The following is a 21,615-nucleotide window of genomic DNA, read 5'->3' as shown; positions in this document are numbered from 1 at the left end:
AGGGCAGGCGTCCCCAAACTTTTCACACAGGGGGCCAGTTCACAGGCCATGGCTTCAGAGGGTGCAAGCCCAAGCCTTGACAGCTTCCATGTGATGTTAAGCCTGTGGGTGCACAAAAGTCAAGAATTGGTGTTTGGGCAGGAACAGAAAACCAAACACCACATGTTCTCACTCATAAGTGGGAGTAGATAAATGAGGACACACCGAGGCCTGACAGCGGGTGGTGGGCAATGGGAGGGATAGCATTAGGAGAAATACCTAATGTAGATGACGAGTTGATGGTTGCAGCAAACCACCATGGCACATATATACCTATATAACAAACCTACACTTTTTGTACACATTATCTCAGAACTTAAAGTATTTAATTTTTTAAAAAAAGAAGAGAAAAAACATCAGAATCCACCTAAAAGATTAAAAAAAAGAAGAAGAATTGGTGTTTGGTAACCTCCACCCAGATTTCCAAAGAGGTATGGAAGTGCCTGGATGTCCAGGCAGAAGGTTGCCACAGAGTGGGACTCTCATGGAGAACCTCTGCTAGGGCAGTACAGAAGGAAAATATGGGGTTGCAGCCCCCATGCAGAGTCCCTACTGCGGCTCCGTCTAGTGGAGCTGTAAGAAAAGAGCTACCATCCTCCACACCCCATAATGGTAGATCCACCAACAGCTTGCACAGTGTGCCTGGAAAGCCACAGACATTCAACACCTGTCTGTGAAAGAAGCTTGGAAGGAGGCTGCAGAGCCACAGGGGTGGAGCTGCCCAAGACCATGGGAACCCACCTCTTACATCAGCATGATCCAGATGTGAGACATGGAGTCCAAGGAGATCATTTTGGGGCTTTAAGATTTGACTGCCCTGCTGGATTACAAACTTGCATGGGGTCTGTAGGCCCTTTGTTTTGGCCAATTTCTCCCATTTGGAAAAGCTGTATTTATCCAATGCCTGTACCCTCATTGTATCTAGGAAGTAACTAACTTGCTTGATTTTACAGGCTCATAGGCAGATGGGACTTGCCTTGTGTCAGATGAGATGCTTAACTGTAGACTTTTGAGTTAATGCTGAAATGAGTTAAGACTTTGGGGGACTGATTGGTTTTGAAATGTGAGGACATGAGATTTGCGAGGGGCCAGGGGCGAAATGATATGGTTTGGCTGTGTTCTCACCCAAATCTCATCTTGAATTGTAACTCCCACAATTCCCATGTGTTGTGGGAGGAACTTGGTGGGAGGTGATTCAATTATGGGGGCACATCTTTCCTGCACCATTCTCATGATAGTGAATGAATCTCACTCATGAGATTTGATGGTTTTTAAAAGGGGACTTTCCCTACACCAGCTCTCTTCTTTTGTCTGCCACCACATGAGATGCGCCTTTTACCTTCTGCCACGGTTGTGAGGCCTCCCCAGCCATGTGCAGCTGTAAGTCCAGTAAACCACTTTCTTTTGTAAATTGCCAAGTCTTAGGTATATCTTTATCAGAGGTGTGAAAATGGACTAATACAGAAACACATACAGATCAAAAAGATGTAGGAGTCAATTTGAATAAACAACTGATAGCCCAATTTGAGACAATTTGGAGATCCAAATAAAAAATGACAGGAGTGGATAACACTGAATAGAAAAAGAATCCATGAGTACTAATACTAAAGAAATCATCAATGACTGTTAAAATCACTAGATATCGGGGAACAGGATATTCACAAATAGTCTCAAAATACCAATCCATTAATCATTTACTCCTAAAAAAGTAGAAAAAGGTCTTCCACAATGGAGCAATCTAGTGGACACCACATCACTTAAACAAGCAAAGTTAGTAGCATCAATAATATCTGAGATTATATGGTCCCTAATGTAACTCACTGAAGACATTTCACTGATATAGTATTCCTGCTAAAAATCAACCTGAAAAAAATCAGACATCTTTTTTTATTCATATTTTGCATAATACCTAACTTGGATTCCCAATTCTTGAGCTATAGTCAACCTATGTTTGCCAATTACAGTATCTTAAAAACGTCTGTAGTCGTCTCAGGATATTTCATCAGAAATGCATTGAAAATATTATCTACATTAAATTCTTCAAATTAGGATATACAGGAAAAGGATAAATAATGAAGAAAAAAACTATACCTAAGCAACAGAAAAATCGAATTTTTTTTTTTATTTTTTGGCTACATTAACTCAATAAACATTTATGGCTACCTTTCTATGTGGCATACTCTTTGACAAGTTCTAGACAAATAAGGATGAGTAAGGCAAAGTACCTGCCACTTTTATCCTTTTCATAAAAACTTCTAATCATAAATCTAATGATAAAGTAACATTTACCTAAATTCTGGTTTCAAAGGACTATATAATGGTGTGTCTAACTTAATTAGAATAATTACTTAACTATACCAATAAATATGATAAAGACACAGTAATATAAAGTAAATTAATTAATAGAATTAAAAACAGGGAATCTGGAATCAGACTGGTTTGATTCCTGGGTTCATCACTTAGTAGTCATATGATGTTAATGTAATTTTACAGTTTCCTGTTTTGTAGAATGAGGATGATAACAATACTGAACTCTGGAGATATGATGAAGATTAAACATGTTAATGTACACAAAGATTTTAGAATACTTACAAGCAACCACACAAAGACTTGTAAGTGAATGTTCATAGCAGTATTACTCCTAATAGTAAAACACTGGAAATGCCCTACATGTTCATCAGTGGATAAATGAATAGACAATATGTAGTATATTTATACAATGAAGTACTATTCAGTATTAAAAAGTCCATGCTATGTCAACAGTTGAACTTGAAAAATAGGATGCTAAGTGAAAGACGCCAGACACAAGAGACTTCCTATTGAATGATCCCGATTATAGTAAATGTCCAGAATAGGAGAATTTATAGAAAGCAGATGATGGCCTGCTTGATACTGAAGGTGAGAGTAGGGATTAACTGTAAACAGGCATGAGAGATCTGAATGGCTACTGAAAATGTTCTAAAAATAACTTATGGTAATAGTTAGGCCATTCAGTAAAGTTAGGCCATTCAGTAAAAAATCACTGACTTGTAAACTTGAAATGAGTAATATTTGCTTGCCTGTTTTCTATTTGAGACTGAGACTTGCTTTCTCACTCAGGCTGGAGTGCAGTGATGTGATCTTGGCTCACTGCAAGTTCTAAGTCCCGGGTTCAACCGATTCTCCTGCCTCAGCCTCTCGAGTAGCTGGGGTTACAGGCGCCCACCATTACATTTAGCTAATTTTTGTACTTTACTTAGTAGAGACAGGGTCTCACCTAAATGTTGGCCAGGCTGGTCTCGAACTCCTGACCTCAAGAGATCCTCCCGCCTCACCCTTCCAAAGTGCTGGGATTATAGGTGTGAGCAACCGTGCCCAGCCATGAGTAAATTTTAAAGAAAAAAAATGCAATTTTTAAATTACTTAGTGAAAAATGTGTTCAATGTGTTAGCAATGATTCAGATAAATTAATTTTCTTTGTATTATGTGATTTATATATCAAATATAATCAAGTACAAAACTAATATATTTTCCAAGGTCAAACAGAACATAAAATTGTTAAATTTCTGAGAATTAATAAAAATATATAACTTCCTGAAGATTTAGAAGTTCTAAAGTGACATATTATAACTAGAATAGAAATATAAATTTTCCCTACTTAAAAATACTAACATTTTACTGATTTGTTACTAATATTTCATTTGATTTTATATAGTCTATTTATTACTGATAAATATCCTCCAAAATGCTACCTCCAAATGTTATTCTAAACGCATGTACAGGAAGATAAGCTGCATTTTCATTTGGTTAAAGTCCTTTTATTAATATAACTATACTATGTATTCAGAGATAAGAAATGGCTAGAGGAGGCTTTTTTCAATGCCTTCATCTTATAGGAAAGAGTATTCCTTCAAAACTGCTGGTAGCATTATTCTGTATTTAAAGTTCATTTTATCTGAGTGCAAAAACAATAACAAAAAAAAAAGTCTTCCCTTGAAGTATACTAAACTTATAAATTTTTTAGTATGTTTACACTGATGAATTAACTTCTACATTTTTCTCTAAAACAGAAACTTTCAATCAAATGTGTATAGCACTGAATGAGTCTATTAAATCTAAATACATGGAAAATGTATAAATATTCTGAAAGTAGGAGATATGTTATTATTGAAGAGAATCATGACATGATTTGGATGTTTGTCCCCCTCAAATCTCATATTGAAAAGTGATTCCCAGTGTTGGAGGTGGGGCCTGGTGCCAGGCGACTGGATCACGGGGGCAGATCCTTTATGAATGGTTTAGCACCATCCCCTTGACAATAAAAGTCTAGGACGTCCCCTCCAACTCACACTTGCTCCCATTCTCACCATGTGATATGCCTGCCCCCACTTCACGTTCCATCATAAGTAAAAGCTCCCTAAGGCCTCAGCAGAAGCTGAGCAGATGTTGGTGCCATGCTTACACACAGCCTGCAGAACTGTGAGTCAACTGAACTATTTCTTTAAAAATTACCTAGTCTCAGGCATTACTTTATAGGAATATAAAAAGAGTCTAATAGAAATCATTTTTCTGGAGAAATCTTTAGAGATACTGTTATCCTTGGAAGAAAAACGTGTAAGGAGCAAGATATCTGTAATATCAAGACTATAAAGATCCAGAAAGAGCATATCTATCACATTTTCTGGCAGAAGCACCCTAATAAGTTTTGACGCTGAAATAAGATTGCTATGGCTTTGATTCATTAAAAGACTGTTTTGAGTAAGCTTTCCACAAAAGGAAAGATGCCAGCAGTGGCTTAAAATGGAGTAAAAAATTGAAGTGAAATTTCTAGAGATTTCAAAACATTATCTAAACTTATTATGAGCTCCGGGTAGTAAAACACAAGGGTCTCCACATTGATTTTTGTATTAGTAAAACAAAATAAAACAAAACCAATGTGAACTAGAATTTTAAGCCAAAGAAAATAAAAATATGCGAAAAATGGAAGGTGTATCACGCAATCCAGGAAATGATTTAAAAACTAGACCTCAAAAAGTGCTAAAGTGCTGGAACTAAGACTTCTCCAGGGATCCAAAAGTAGATGTTTATTAGATACCTTCTATTTACAGCACTGGCACCAATCAGCCCACTACAGCTGTGGAGATAAGGTCATGAAATACAGACGTAACTGCTGGGGCCCACTGCTAGAATTTAGAAATAGTTCCTAAAGAATGGGGAACTGCTTTAAGTTGAAAAACCAATACAAAAGTATATTTTAAATGATTTTGGAAAAAATATATTCCATGCCCATATTGTAGAAATTCACTTTCTCAATATTATCCTAATAAAAAATCTGGAATAGTCTGTGAAACAGATTTAACTGCAGTGTAGCATATAATAAAAATAGGGTACCTGGTTTTAAATATCATATATACAGTCATAATTCCCGAATTCCTATCTCCAGACCAGACCTTTCCTCTGAGTAACCAAGCTCACAGTGAACTGCCAACTTCATACCCAACTTCATTTGTGAGCATCTCAAAATCCTAACATGCCCAGAAAATACTTATTCCTACCCTAGATTTTCTCATACTATGTTTGTTGTTCAAACAAAAACCCAGGAATCTATCCTGGATTTCTCAATTTCTGTCAGCCCCCATATTGCATCCAAGCTTGTTAATTCTGGTTCCAAAATATATTTCAAATCCTTACTTCTATCTCCACTGTTACCACGGCAGTAGAGACAACTATATGTCATTCGGATTACTACAACAACATCTTCCAATTAACCCAACTTCTACTTATTTTTTTTTTACAGCCATAAACATATATTTTAGTTTTTTAAATAAAATGAATATTCCAAACATTTTTAGAAAGTTAGAACTAGAGAGCTGGAGTAGAGATATGTCTATCTGGTAGGCTTTCATTAGAAGACTAAGATTTTCTATTAGAAATTGGAATGGAAACTAGGCTGTTTATATAGTTACCTACTGAAGTCTTTTTCCTTTAATGGAAAGGTATCATTTCTGTACACACCACATGTAGCTTCATGCTTTGTATTGGGTTAAATCCTTTGATAGCAAAATAAAAGAAATGAATTGAAAAAGGTTCTACAATCTGCCCCTGCAGAGAGTCAAATCATAAGTGAACTCCCATTCACAATTGCTACAAAGAGAATAAAACACCTAGGAATATAACTTACAAGGGATGTGAAGGACCTCTTTAAGGAGAACTACAAACCACTGCTCAAGGAAATAAGAGAGAACACAAACGAATGGAAAAACATTCCACACACATGGATGGGAAGAATCAGTATCATGAAAATGACTACATTATCCAAATTAATTTATAGATTCAATGTTATCCTCATCAAGCTACCACTGACTTCCTTCACAGAATCAGAAAAAAATAACTACTTTAAATTTCATATGGACCAAAAAAGAGCCCATATAGCCAGACAATCCTAAGCAAAAAGAACAAAGCTGGAGGCATGATGCTACCTGACTTCATACTATACTACAAAGCTACAGTAACTAAAACAGCATGGTACTTGTACCAAAACAGATATATAGACCAATGGAACAGAACAGAGACCTCAGAAATCACACCACACATCTCCAACCATCTGATCTTTGACAAACCTGACAAAAACAAGCAATGGGGAAAGGACTCTCTATCTATTTAATAAATGGTGCCGGGAAAACTGGCTAGCCATATGCAGAAAACTGAAACTGGACCACTTCCTTACATCTTATGGAAAAATTATAAAGACACATGCACACGTATGTTCATTGCTGCACTGTTTACAATAGCAAAGACCTGGAACCAACCCAAATGCCCATCGATGACAGAATAGATGAGGAAAATGTGGCACATATACACCATGGAATACTTTGCAGCCATTAAAAATGATGAGTTTGTGGATTTCCATTCCTTTGCTATATGCAGAAGAATAAAACTGGGCCCCTATATCTCACCATACACAAAAATTATCTCAAGATGGATTATAGACTTACATACAAGTCTGGAAACTTTAAAAATTCTATAAGGAAATCTAGGAAAAACTCTGGACATTGGACTAGACAAAGAATTCATGACTAAGACATCAAAAGCAAACACAACAGAAACAAAAATAGACAAATGGAACTATATAACCTAAAAGGCATCTGCACAGCAAAAAGAGTCAACACAGTCAACAAACAACTTGAAGAAAGGGAGACAATATTTGCAAACTGATAGAGGAGTAATAATACCCAGAATCTGTGAGGAATGCAAGCCAAACTCCTCAAATAGCCCTATTAAAAAGTGGGCAAAGGAGGCCCAGCGTGGTGGCTCACGACTATAATCCCAGCACTCTGGGAGGCCGAGGCGGGTGGATCATGAGGTCAAGAGATCAAGACCATCCTGGTCAACATGGTGAAACCCCATCTCTACTAAAAATACAAAAATTAGCTGGGCATGGTGGCGCACGCCTGTAGTCCCAGTTACTCTGGAGGCTGAGGCAGGAGAATTGCTTGCGGAGGTTGCAGTGAGCCAAGATTGCGCCATTGCACTCCAGCCTGGGTAACAAGAGTGAAACTCTGTCTCAAAAAAAAAAAAAAAAAAAAAAAAGTTGGCAAAGGAAATGAACAGATATTTTGCAAAAGAAGGCATACATTTCACAAATGGCCAACAAGCATATGACACCAGTCAGAATGGCTATTACTAATAAATCAAAAAATAGCATGTTGGTAAGGATGTGGAGAAAAGGGATTGCTTATATACTGGTGGTGAGAATGTAAATTAGTAAAGCCTCTAAGGAAAACAGTATGGACGTTTCTGAAAGAACTAAAAGTAGATCTACCATTTGATCAAGCAATCTCAGTACTGGAGTATATACCTAATAGAAAAGAAATCATTATATCAAAGAAGATACCTGCATTTATATGTTTATCACAGCATTATTCACAGTAGCAAAATATGGAAATCAATCAGCATTCATCAACAGAGGACTGAATGAAGAAAATGTGGTTTACACATACCATAAAAAATGAAATCATGTCTTTTTCAACAACATGGATAGAACTGGAGGCCATTATCTTAAGTGAAATATCTCAGAAACATAAAGTCTATACTGCATGCTCCCACTTATAAGTGGGAGGTAGATAATATCTACATGCAGACAGAGTGGAATAATAGAAACTGAAGATTCAGAAAAGTGAAAGGGAAGATGGAGGGAGTGAGGGATGAGAATTACCTGAGTAGAATGTACCCTATCTGGGTAATGATTACACTAAAAGCCACTATGCAATATATCTTTGCAACAACACTGTACTTGTGCCCCTTACATCTATTAAAAATATATATATGTATATGTATGTATATATATATATTTTATAAATTTTAACTTCTGATTTTTCTATAATGAACATCTGCTACTTACACAATAAAAATAAACAGCAATGGCGCCGGGCGCGGTGGCTCAAGCCTGTAATCCCAGCACTTTGGGAGGCCGAGGCGGGTGGATCACGAGGTCGAGAGATCGAGACCATCCTGGTCAACATGGTGAAACCCCGTCTCTACTAAAAGTGCAAAAAATTAGCTGGGCATGGTGGCGCGTGCCTGTAATCCCAGCTACTCAGGAGGCTGAGGCAGGAGAATTGCCTGAGCCCAGGAGGCGGAGGTTGCGGTGAGCCGAGATCGCGCCATTGCACTCCAGCCTGGGTAACAAGGGCGAAACTCCGTCTCAAAAAAAAAAATAAATAAATAAACAGCAATGAAGATTTACTTGGGTGTAACAGTTGTACAAAATTTTTTTCTCACATTATGTTATCTAAGTTATTTCAGTGGAGGAGTTTGGTGCATTAGCACTGAGGGCAGATACTGTGTATTTAAATTTTGGTCCTGCCATACACTTACTATTAACCTTAGACCTAAGTTTCTTAACCTCATTGTGTTTCAGTTTCCTCATCTTCAAAATATGGACCCTAACAGAACTTGTCTCTTACAGTTATGAAGATTAAATGAGTTAATTTACGTAAAATGTTTATAATAGTGTTTACCATATAGCCATTCATAAATTATAGCTATTGTTGTTTGCAGAACTATACTGTTTATTAATGTACTAAAAATACAGATTTTTCAGACTTCCAAATATTGTAATCTATCATCTTTAAAAAGCTGTTCGCTATGAAATTATAAAAAATATTAAGGGTATATTCTTTGAGAAACAAGTAAAAAAGTTTAAGGGTGTAAATCTTTTCCTTATAAAATGTTATGCTTTATAAATTTATACTTAATTAAAGAAGCATTTTCAAAGTTACCAATGACCAAAATTCCATGACATTTTTCAATTACCTACTAAAATCAAAGCACAATGACTAAAAGATTGGTTAAATCATAAAAAGCCAAAGCTTTTTTCATAACTATCTGGATAGTAAATAACTGTCTTACTAAGACTCAAAATCCATTAAATGATCTTACTTTTGGTGGATAGCATTTCAACAACTCAGACTTAAATGTAATCTGATTTTCTAGGAAAATCTTTACCCTTTTGGGTACCTATCAAGCAAAATGAGAGAGATATTCTAAGGCATCAAAACACCTCTTATATTCTCAAGGTAATTTTTGACTCACACATCAGAGATTTCAATGTAATTTATTTTCTCAATGGTAGGAAATCTCAAAAAGAGAGCTCTACATTAAGATTGCTTAGATGAAGGATTTTTCAGAAGTGTACATTAAAATAAACAGAACCTCAATTCCATTTTATCCCAAAATAATGATAGTCAGTTAATATTTACCTCTTTAAAAAGGTTCTGTAATTATTTAACATGAATGATGCCAGAGAAACATATTACCATAACGTATAATGTATATACTTCTATATTTAACTCTCACAGTCTATCCCCCTTGTCCAATAAAAGTCTGCATTAAGTCAGGTCTCTTTTCTTTTTGCTTCTCAAAACTGAAACCATGATTCATATCTGCCCCAAGAGGGGACAGACAGGACATGTGCTTCCGACATTATCATCTGAACATTTCAGTGTATGTTTTCACTATTATAACTGACTTCTACTTTTTTTGTCTCCCCTAATTCTCATTCTAGTTTGTACTACAGCAGTAACTGGAAAGAAAGGCTAATTGATTGATCCCATTCCATATTAAAAGTCAGTTTTAAGCAAAAAAAAAAATTGAAAATGAAGTAATTTTGGGAGTACTATGAACAAATTTAGAGAATACATAAATAAATAGTGCAAATGTACACATAAGCTTCCATCACAAACAATTAGCAGAATGGAAAACATAAAAGAGCAAACTAGGAGAACAATACAGCCAAATTAATCAGTTTCTAATTATTGCCTTCATATTAAATGTTTAAATAAAAAACCAACAGCACTGACATATTCTTCTGTTCAAGTATTTATTTGTATCTATTAATATTTACACTCTACTTCTCAATGGTGGTTTTTGTTAACTGGGTACTAGAGTCAGAATCACTTTTATGAAAAACTAAAGTGGGTCTGAGGAGTTGATATACAAGTATGATTTCACATGGTTTCATACTCTAACTCAAGCTAGGTTTTCCTCTGCTCCCCCTTTTTTACTTCCATTTTTAGAAAGGAAATAAATAACTTGGAACCTTCCAGTGGTAAAGAATCCTTCCACTGGTAAAAGAGGAAAACATAAGATTTGAGAATAAGAGATATTTGGTGTGGGATAAACCTGATAAAGTGCTTAGGGCAATCTAAAGGTAAAAGATGGTGATGAAAAGGTAATAAAAGAGACAAAAGTAGTAAGAACTGGTATAAAACACTGCTCACTTAACTGTTTCTCCTAAGGCTGTGGAAGCAACCGGTATGCTACTGAAATTCAACTGCATTGATGCCATTCTGTTATGTCAGTACCATACAAAAATAGATCTGAGTTAGAGGTAAATGATGGCAGTGTACTTAAGCTTTCTTAATCTAGCATCTTCAGTTAATTCCAATGACATTCTTCTCTGGGAAAAGGAAAGACCACATGAGAAGAGAAAAAAGAAAGACACTTAACTCTGCCATGGTATTTAAATGCTCCACCAGGTATTACTTTCCTGTTCTACTTCTGGGCATAGTCATTCTCTGCTAGTTGCCCCCCCTAAATCCTGAAGGTGCTAAAGTACACAGTAGTCCATAACGAAAGGGAAAGAATAAATTTCTCTCCTTTTTGTTACTTTCTTTTAGAAAGAATCCCAAAACAACAATAGGTGGGCATTACAGGATTTATTAAAACAGCTTTTTCAGGTCTTACAATGGCCCCCTTGCTCTCCACAGAACTCAGGCATGAATCAGGTAAAAGTTTTAACAGGAAAATAATCCGAGAAACAGAAACCAATCTCTGTCACCACTGACCACACAGATATTAAAGGATCACAAAGGAATATTATGAACAACTTTCTGCCCACAAATTTGATAAGCTAGGTGAAATAAACCAATTCCTTAAAACACACAATCTTCTAAAACTCACACAAGAAAAACAGACAATCTGAATAGGAATATATATTTAAAATTAAATCAATTATTAAAAACTTTCCAAAACAGAAATTTTGGATTCACTGGTAAATTCTACCAAGTATTTATGGGAGAAATTACACCAATTCTGTACAGTCTCTTTCAGAAGATAGAAGCAGAGTGAATATTTCCTAACTCATCCTATGAGGCCAGCATCACCCTAACACCAAAGACATTACAAGAAAAGAAAACTACAGACCTGTATCTCCCATGAAGAAAGATTCAAAAATCCAAATAAATCATTAGCAAATCAAGTCCAATAATTAATAAAAACCACAACCAAGTTTCCAGGTATGCCAGGGTGGTTCAACATTTGAAAATTAATGAATGCAATCCATCACATATGGATGAAGAAAAATCATATGATACTATCAACACATGCAGATAGCAAGCTATATTTAAAACTGCCCCATCCTGGGCAACATGGAAAAAACCCCATCTCTACCAAAAAAAAAAAAAAAAAAAAGATAGCATGGTGATATATGCCTGTAGTCCTAGTTACTCAGGAGACGGAGGTGGAAGGATCACTTGAACCTACGAGGTCAAGGCTGCAGTGAGCCATCACTGTGCCACTGCACTCCAGCCTAGGCAACAGAATAAGAACCTGTCTCAACAAAGCAAAACAAAAGAAAACAAAACCAAAAACTGCCTTCCCATACTCATTAGAGTTTTATTACTGAGCCAAGTTCACCACGTCTGGTTTCTACACCTCTCTCAAGAAACTGTTCTTGTGAGTGATCTTCTCTCAAACTCTCCTCCCTGTCCAACAGTCATGCACAGACATGCCTGAATCCCAACAACAGAGAAAGTTAAACTTTCCTAAAACACTCCTCAGCTCATCATACTCAATGATAAAAGACTAAAACCTTATCCTCTAAGATCCAGAAAAAGCCAAGCATGCCTACTTTCACTACTTCTCCTCAACATAGTACTGAAAGTCCTAGCCACAGCAATTAGGCAAGAAAATGAAATAAAAGACATCCAAAGTGAAAAGGAAAAAGTAAAATTATCTCTGCTCACAGGTTATATGATCTTCTATGTAGAAAATCCTAAAGATTCCACCATAGAAAAAAACTAAACAATTAGCTAGAACTAATAAACAAATCAGACCAGGTACAGTGGCTCACACCTGTAATCCTAGCACTTTGGGAGGTGGACCACTTGAGGTCAGGAATTCAAGACCAAACTGGCTAACATGGTGAAACCCTATCACTAGCAAAAATACAAAGATTAACTGGATGGACATGGGCATGGTGACAGGAAACTGTAACCCCAGTTATTGGGAGGCTGAGACAGGAAAATCACTTGAACCCAGGAGGTGGAGGTTGCAGTGAGCTGAGATCACGCCACTGTACTCCAGCCTGGGCAATGAAGTGAGACTCCATCAAAAAACAAAGAAACCCTAAAAACCTAATAAACAAATCCAGCAAAGTAGCAGAATAGAAAGTCAACACTAAAAATATCAGCTACATCTCTTTACACTACAATGAACAAACTGAAAAGGAAATTTCTAAGAAACAATCCCATTTGCAATTACAAATAAAATACTTAGGAATAAACTAAGGAGGTGAAAGACTTGTACAGTGAAAACTGTAAAACATTTCCAAAAGAAATAAAGATATAAATGAAAAAACAGACTATGTTCACGGTTTAGAAAACTTGATATTGTTAAGATGCCAATAATACCCAAAGTGATCTCAGATTAAATGCCATCTCCACAAAACTGCAATGATGTTTCTTGCAGAAATAGAAAAACATTCTAAAATTCACATGGACTCTCAAAGACATCCCAATTCTGAAAAAGAGAAACATAGCTGGAGGACTCAAACTTCTTGATTTCAAAATGTACTATAAAGCTACGTAATCAAAACACTGTTGTACTGGCGAAAGACAAACATATTGACCAATGGAATGAAACAGAGAGTCCTGAAATAAACCCCGGCATATACGGTCAAATGATTTTTGACAGGGAGCCAAGACCATGCAATGTAGAAGAACCTTTTCAACAAATGTTCTGAGAAAACTGGAAATCCAAATGTAAAAGAATGAAACTGAACCCCTGCCTAATTTCATAAATAAAAATAACTCAAAATGGACCACATCATAACTATAAGACTTAAAACTACAGAATTCTTACAAGAAAACATAGGGAAAGAGCTTCACAACATTGCATTTGGCAGATTTCTTGGATATGACACCAAAGGCACAGACAACAACAAAAAACAGACAAGACGGACTTAATGAAAATTAAAAATTTTGTCTATCAAAAGATATTATCGACAAAGTAAAAAATGCCAGCCCAGAATGGGAAAAAATATTTCCAAACTGTATATCTGATAAGAGATTAATATCTAGAACATACAGAGGATTCCTAAAACTCAAAACCAACCAGCAAACAACCCAATTCCCAAATTGGCAAAAGAGTTGGATATTTCTCCAAAAAAGATACACAAACAACCAATAAGCACATGAAAAGATGTTCAGTATCACTACTAATTAGGGAGATGCAAATCAAAACTACAGTAATATATCACCTCATACCTATTAGAATGGCTATTATTTTGAAAAAACAGACAATAATAAGTATTGGTTAGGAGGCTAAGAAATTGGAACCTTTGTATGCTACTGGAGGAAATGTAAAATAGTATAGACACTGTGGAAAACAGTATGGCCATTCCTCAAAAAATGAAAAACAGAATTACTGTAGAACTACCAATTTCATTTCTGGGTCCATTCTCAAAAGACCTGAAAGAAGAGTTTCAAAAAGGTATTTGTACACCCATGTGCATAGCAGCATTACTCACAACAGCTAAAACAGAAGCAATACAAATGTCCACCAGTGGATGAATGGTTAAGCAAAATATGGCACATGCACAAAACAGAGTATTATTCATCTTTTAAAAGGATGAATATTCTGATACATGCTGTAACATGGATGAAACTGAGGACATTATGCTAATTGAAATAAGTTGGTCACAAAAAGACAAATAGGGTATGATTCCATTTTTATGAGGTACTTAAGAGTAGTTAAAATCACAGAGACAAAAAGTAGAATGGTAGCTGCCAGGGTTGGGGGAAGGGGGAATGGAAAGTTGCTTAAATGGGTATGCAGTTCATTCAGCTCTGCAAGAGAAAAAGAGTTCTAGAGATGGAGAGTGGTGACGGTGCACAACGACAGGACTGCAGAGTATTGAGCTGTACACTTAAAAATGGTTAAGATGATACATTTTATGTTATGTGTATTTTACCACAATTTTAAAATCGAAGGGAAAAAAGTAAAAAAATTCTGATACATGCTACAACATGGATGAATCTAGATGACATCATGCTGACTGAAATAAGTGAGACAAAAAAGGACAAACACTATGATTCCATTTATATGAGCTACCTAGAGTAGTCAAATCCATAGAGACAGAAAGTAGAATATTGGTTATCAGAGGCTGAGATGGGAGAATGAAGTGTTATTTTTTAATGGGAACAGAGTTTCCGTTTAGGATGACAAAAAAAAATCCTAGAGATGGAATAGTGGTTACAGTTGTACAACAATGTGAATATACTTAATGACACTGAACTGTGCGTTTAAGCATTGTTAAAATGGTAAGTTTTGTGCTGTATATATTGTATCACAATAAGGAAGAAAGTGAGAAAACTAAATAGTGCAGATGTGAAAAATAAAATTCTACACTATCAGGAGGAATTAATCCCGTCACATAAAAAGATCTCCAAAACACCAAAGATGCAGTGAAGAGAGTCAAGATTATTTCCCCTTCAAATTGGCCATATTTAAAAATATACACACGATAAAGAATTCCTTAGAGGAGAGATGTTCATAAATAAAAATCTGAAATTGAGAAAAAAGTTTACCAAAAATCTAAATAAACCATGTATGGTTGACCTTTGACCAGGAGTTTGAACTGTGAGAGTCTAGTTATAAACAGATTTTCATCTATCTCTGGCACCCGAGACTGCAAAATTAACCCCTCTTCTTCCTCCTCAGCCTACTCAACATGAAGTCAAAAATGAAGACATTTTTGATAATCCATGTCCACTTAATGAACAATAAATATATTTTCTTTTCCTTCCAGTTTTTTTTTTTTTTTTTTTTTTTAGGAATAGGGTCTCACTCTGTTGCCTAGGCTGGAGTGTGGCGACATGATCATAGTTCACTGTAACCTCAAACTACTGGGCTTAAGTGGCTTCCTGACGTGGCCTCCTGAGTAATTAAGATTACAGGCATGGGCCACCATGCTCGGCTAGTTTTTAAAAATTTTTTGTAGAGACAAAACGGGCATGAGCCACTGCTTGCAGTCCCCTTATAATTTTCTTAATAACATTTTTTTTCTAGCTTACTCTACTGTAATAATATAGCATATAACACAAACAGCATTAAAAATATGCATTACTTAACTATATTATCAGTAAGGATTCCAGTCAACAGCTTGTTATCGGTAGTTTTTTTGAAAACTAAAGTTTTAGTTAAAATGGACTTAAATATAAACGAATAATCTATTATTCTTAAATATTAAATTATTATAAAAGTAAAATATGAATAAAAGGAATAAATAAATATATTTTGGTAGTCCTAATTTTAAGATAACATCTAAGTTAATATGGTATAGCTATAACAGAAAGAAAATGACAGGGGTGGGTGAGTGTGTGTGTGTGTGTGTGTGTGTGTGTGTGTATAAGCTATATACCTTAAGACATAAGTGATGTTGAAAATTATTTTTCAATGGTGTTTTATATTAACTTGCTCCCAAAATAAATAATGTAAATTTAATAACACAGCTTTCCATAATACATAAATATAGCTATGTAATCTCTATGGTAAACTAATAATAAAAACTAATAAATAACAAAAGATATTCTAGCAATTTTATACTGAACTTGATCTTCATATAGAATCATCTTTAATAAGCTTCTCTTATCTAATATAAAAATAGAAAGTGCTAATTAGTGTGAATGAAATTTCAGAGATTGGTCTAGCTCATCAATTAAACGAGATATCCATGAACCATATTTGATACTGACCTTTTTAAAATAGAAGAGGTTTATCAGAAGATGCCCTTAAGTCTAAGCACAACACAGTAAAAGTAAATTAAAATTGTGAACAAAAGGATTTGATAAACTGTTTCATTTTCTACAAAAATTTCTTACAGATATTATCCCTTTTGTAGTTCCAAAAAAAAAAAAATAGATTAATATGGCCACCTAGAGGAGAAAACATGATCAACAAATATGCCATCATATTTTCTTACTTTTTCTAGAATATGTGTATATCAAATTTATAACATACAACCTGCTCTAAAGGACCAACTGAAGGGGTTCATCTTGTATGAAAGAGACTTAGGGAGAATAACAAAGTAGCAGTGATGACCTCATGCAAGCCAAAAAACATTAATTTTGCTGTTAACCTGACAAGCATAGTTTTTGTCTTGTAGTGTGATTTTGGGTTAAAAAAAAAAATCAACTTAAAGTCACTTCAATTCTGTAGAATCTTACCTACCACAATACATGGCAATGAAAATTAAACATGACGGCATGACAGAAACAGAGTGAGGCACACAGCATAAACTTAATAAATGGCAGTCCTCACTACCTGATAAAAGTTCTCTTGCACTGGCCTCTCCTAATCCCTCTTCAGGTCCTATCTTATCTTCTCTACTCCTGCAGATTTGTTTTCAAAATTGGCTGTTCCAAAGCTTTTCAACTAGAATTACTTAGGGTGTTGAGAAATGGACTAAAGGTTCCTTACTAGTATTGAGATAAATACTATGCCATGTAAAAAATGTGGTTTTTTTTTCCTTCTATCTTGTGATTCCCTTTAGTTAACTCACATTAGTCAAGTCTAACCTTTATAAACTTGTGTGAGGTCAAATGCGGACTGAAGGGTCAGAGCAGTAAGAAGTGTAACTTATTCTGTTCATCTCTTTGCTTGTGTGTCATTTATTTTCTACCCACATAGGAAAATGAATGAAGTCTTACCAAAAGAACTGTACCCAGCAGTTCTCTTATGTGAGTGATCAGTCACCAAGTAGAAGTTTCTGCAGAGGCAGCTATGCCAAGGAGCAACCACCAGGTGGAGATGCAAATCCCCGTCCTTCCCAAATATATACCACAGGAGAGTATCAGTGGGCGGGAGGGAGGAGGTGAACAGCTGGGTTACAAACAAAACCCCTCAACTACCTCTCTGACTCTCAAAGTTGATAAGGACAGAGTAAGTGGTAAGAAAGTGTAGGCAGCAAATGTACACTTCCTTACCACTTATCCTCTCCTTAACAACATTCAATATGACCTCATTACTCCCCTAAAACTTCAATTGAAAACGAGTGATCAACTTCCACTGGACAAAGGGGTTTAATCTGAATTACCACCCTCCCCAACCACTCTACCTTCCTTCGTCTTCTAAAACTTTTCTTCCATGGCTGATAAAATAAAACATTCTCCTAATTCTCCTCTTTATCTCTTTTACTGTTTCTTCGATTCTTCACATGACACCCTTAATTCTCCTGTCAAAGGAAGTTATTTTCTGACGTTTTCTCTCTACACCTTCTCCTTCATCAATTTAATTCATGTTCGTAGTTTCTATTCTCTAAGCATATATGATCTGAAAACTTCTCCCTCAAACGCATTCAGGATTACAAGCTTGATAGCCATTTCCAACTGCTTAAATATTCTGCCTCATCAGATACGTAAAATCACTTACCATATCTCTTACCCAGTGCTCATTTCCAACCAAACACAAGTCCCTCTCTGGATTTCATATTAATGACTTCATCATTCTCCTCATCACACATGATGGAAATCAGTCATCTCTGATGCCTCCTTTCTTTTTCCAAATATTCCAAACACATTCAGTTTCTAAACCCAGTAAGTTCTGCCTCAATAATCTCTCTCGTATCCTCCTATATTTCTATTGCTACTACTGTAATTTAGACTTTTATCATTTTCACATATACCACCCCAAAGATCTCCTCAACTAGTATCTTTTCTGATAATCTGCTTGCTGCTAAATTAATCTTTCTAAAGCACAACCCTGATTACAGTTCCTTAGTGAAAAAACTCTTCAGCAAATTCTCACTGGCGAACAAATAAAATCCTACATTTCTAGTCAGAAGGCACTTCAGGCCTTAGACCTCACCTCTCTTTTCAATTTTATCTCCTATTCCCTCAGAGGTATGTGTATAGACGCACCTATGTTGGAGTCAAGTGGATTTCTCTCCATCCCTGAAATACTCTTTAAATTTTATCATACTCTCATGCTTAAAAACCTTCAAAAGGGCTCTACATTTCTTATAAGACAATATTCAAACTCCTGAGCAGGCATTCAGTCCTATTACTTGCCCTGTTTTCAAACAAAATTCAAAAGTTAGAGGCACTGAAATACATTTTCTTTTGGATTCATGATTGCATGAAAGCCCTATTCCATGCTTGTTGAAATAATTCTCGTTCACATCCAGTTCACCTAGATCCCATTAGACTTCAGATTCCTACCTCCCCAAATCAAAATCACCTCCAACTCGGTATTTCTTTTTTCATTTTCTTTTTTTTTTAAAAAGTTTTGTCTTCTTTTTTCCTTCTCGATATTTCTACTGAACTTTGCTCATGTGACTAACAGACCTCTCACCATATTATACTACAAACATACTCACTGATTTTCCTCCTCCAGTTTACAGGCTTTTTGAGAGAAACAAGTTTATGATCTTCATATCCACAGTATCTAGCAGTGTGTGACACATAAAAAGGGTTCATGAAAGCTTTTCATGTTTACGAAATAAATAAATCTAATCTCAGAATGCCTAAAATTAGTCTACTCTGAGTGTTTGATGAAATAATTTAGGGCGGAAATGTGTAAAAAAGTACAGAATAGGTCCTAAAATATAAGAATAAAATACAATGAGAAGGTGATTCTGGGACACTGGACCACTTGCAGAGGTTAGGGTAAGAACAGCACAAGCACCTAGGCTGTACCTCTCTTCTCACTGCTCTCTCCATAGGCTATAAAGTCATGCTAGACTAACAGAACTACACAGAAGTAATCAAGACAGCAGAGGGGTGTAGGGTGAGAGGAAAGAGGAATGAATAGAAAATAAATCCTAAATGTACCTGCAGAAAGGAAATGCACACTCAGGGCTTACTCATGGTCATCACTGTTTTCACTACCCTTATAATCAACTACATTTACTGATCGCTTACCTATTAGCTATCAGACACTGTGCTAAAAACTGTACCACATTTATCATTTAATTTTCATGGCAACCCTACCAGTTCAGTATTATTCATATTTTTCAGAAAATGAAAGAAATCTAAAAACAACGAACTATATTACCAAAGGTTTCACAGTTAATACATTAAGAGACATGGCCAGAATGTTAACAAGGACCAGATCTCAAAACCCATTCTCTTCCTCCTCTACTATTCATGTACCAAAGGTATATATAACTTGGGGACTGGTTTTACTGCTTTGCATTATTTAATTAACTTAGGAAGCACACGTCTTGTTTTCCTTAGTACTAAAATATATTTTTGAGGGTAAAATACATGTTGACTATTTATTTCTTCCCTTGCATCTCATAATCACCATATAGTAGTCACTCAGTATTTGATTAATTTGTTATTTTATCTGTGTATCAGCAGACATGAGGTGCATTAATCTTTAGTTGGCATGAAGCCAAATACAGTAATAGATGATTTAGCCCCTTTGACAACTGTACATGCTGGGATAAGACTTTAAGTCATCAATAGTAATAGGCCCCCAAAAATTAGTCAGAGCTACAAAATCGAGGATAGCTTTTGTTTCTGTATAATGATAAAAATGATATATAGGATGTATTATTCTTTTCCTCATATCTGGGTATAAACATAATAATCATGATGAGTAGCCACACATTCTGTTAAGCAAATGAATAATTTATTTAAATGTAGAAATATGCCTTAATTAATGGCAAAAACATGTCTCATTTATGTCACAGAAAGATATAAAAACATGTGTAAGTGGACTGACATCTACACAGGTTGAGTTCAAAGGTCAATTTCAGCACATACAACAAAATCAATTAAGAGACAAATAATTCTTGAAATTACTAAAATCCCTGAAAATCCCTTAAATTCCCTTTAAAGCATAATATAATATAGACCAGCTCTCAATAAATTCATCTCAGACAGTTTTCCCTTCCGCACAAAACAGATTACCATTTCTTCCACTGTGTGCCATGTGCAACATTTGGCTGGTGTTTAGGGGCCATATTGAATGAAACAGCATACATTTACACACTGGAATCATATTCAACACCGTGGGAGACTTAAACTCTATCAGTTCCTATAACAGGTATAGAGAAACTGATTCCATCTGAGAGAACAGCAGATTCACATCTTCCATATCATGCTTGTTAAGCATATGTTCACTGTGAAATGAGAGCTCCAATTATCACATTACGTAAATTATTTGGTGTTTTGCTTTGGGGTGTTTTGGTATTGGTTTGATTTTTGGCCTGAGCCCAAAGATATTAATTTGAATAAATCACATTCCCAGAAATATGACTCTACTGTGTGTGCTCTCTTGTTTATGCTGCAGCCACAGATTCTTAGAATTTCAGGCACAGGTAATCAAATACTATAGTGTGTCATGTAAAAAAAATAAAACAACCCATCTTACCTTCATCTATTGATGCTTCACTACTGTAGCCATCATACTCTGCAGACAGAGGACTGTATTTCTGCCGTGTTTCCCAAGCATAGTTCTTTTGTCTAGAATCTGCCATTGGTAGTCTGGAATTGTGTGTTCTGGATAAGGCCTCATGATATTTACCCAGTGCTTCATCTTCACTCTCAGAGGACGAACCATGCTCATCTTTGCCCATGTAGGAATTATCTATTTGGAATAACATGAAGAAGAAACAGTAATTTAAAAAAATTTCCCTCCCATCACCTGGCCCTGCTGGGCCCATCAAATGATAATGTTAACACAATAAAGTATGGAAAATTTGCTGAAGTTATATATATATAAACACATGTATATATATATATGTGTGTGTGTGTGTGTGTGTATACGTATATATGTATATATACACACACACAAATACACACACAC

General features: G+C 35.6%; 1 protein-coding gene across 7 annotated transcripts in view; it reads right to left on the bottom strand.

The window, feature by feature from the left end:
• Window positions 1-21,615, bottom strand: part of SYT14 (synaptotagmin 14) — a 177,705-nt gene that overhangs the window by 93,231 nt on the left and 62,859 nt on the right. For all 7 annotated transcript variants that reach the window (XM_039463485.2, XM_039463486.2, XM_074385128.1 and 4 more), the window contains one exon: window positions 21,181-21,396. In XM_039463485.2, the coding sequence (XP_039319419.2) occupies window positions 21,181-21,396 (216 nt within the window). The remainder of the gene's footprint in view (window positions 1-21,180; window positions 21,397-21,615) is intronic.

Source organism: Saimiri boliviensis, chromosome 14, assembly GCF_048565385.1.
Source record: "Saimiri boliviensis isolate mSaiBol1 chromosome 14, mSaiBol1.pri, whole genome shotgun sequence".
NCBI lineage: Eukaryota > Metazoa > Chordata > Mammalia > Primates > Cebidae > Saimiri > Saimiri boliviensis.
The sequence above is the reverse complement of the archived record's forward strand: the minus strand, read 5'-3'. Positions and strand labels throughout refer to the sequence as shown.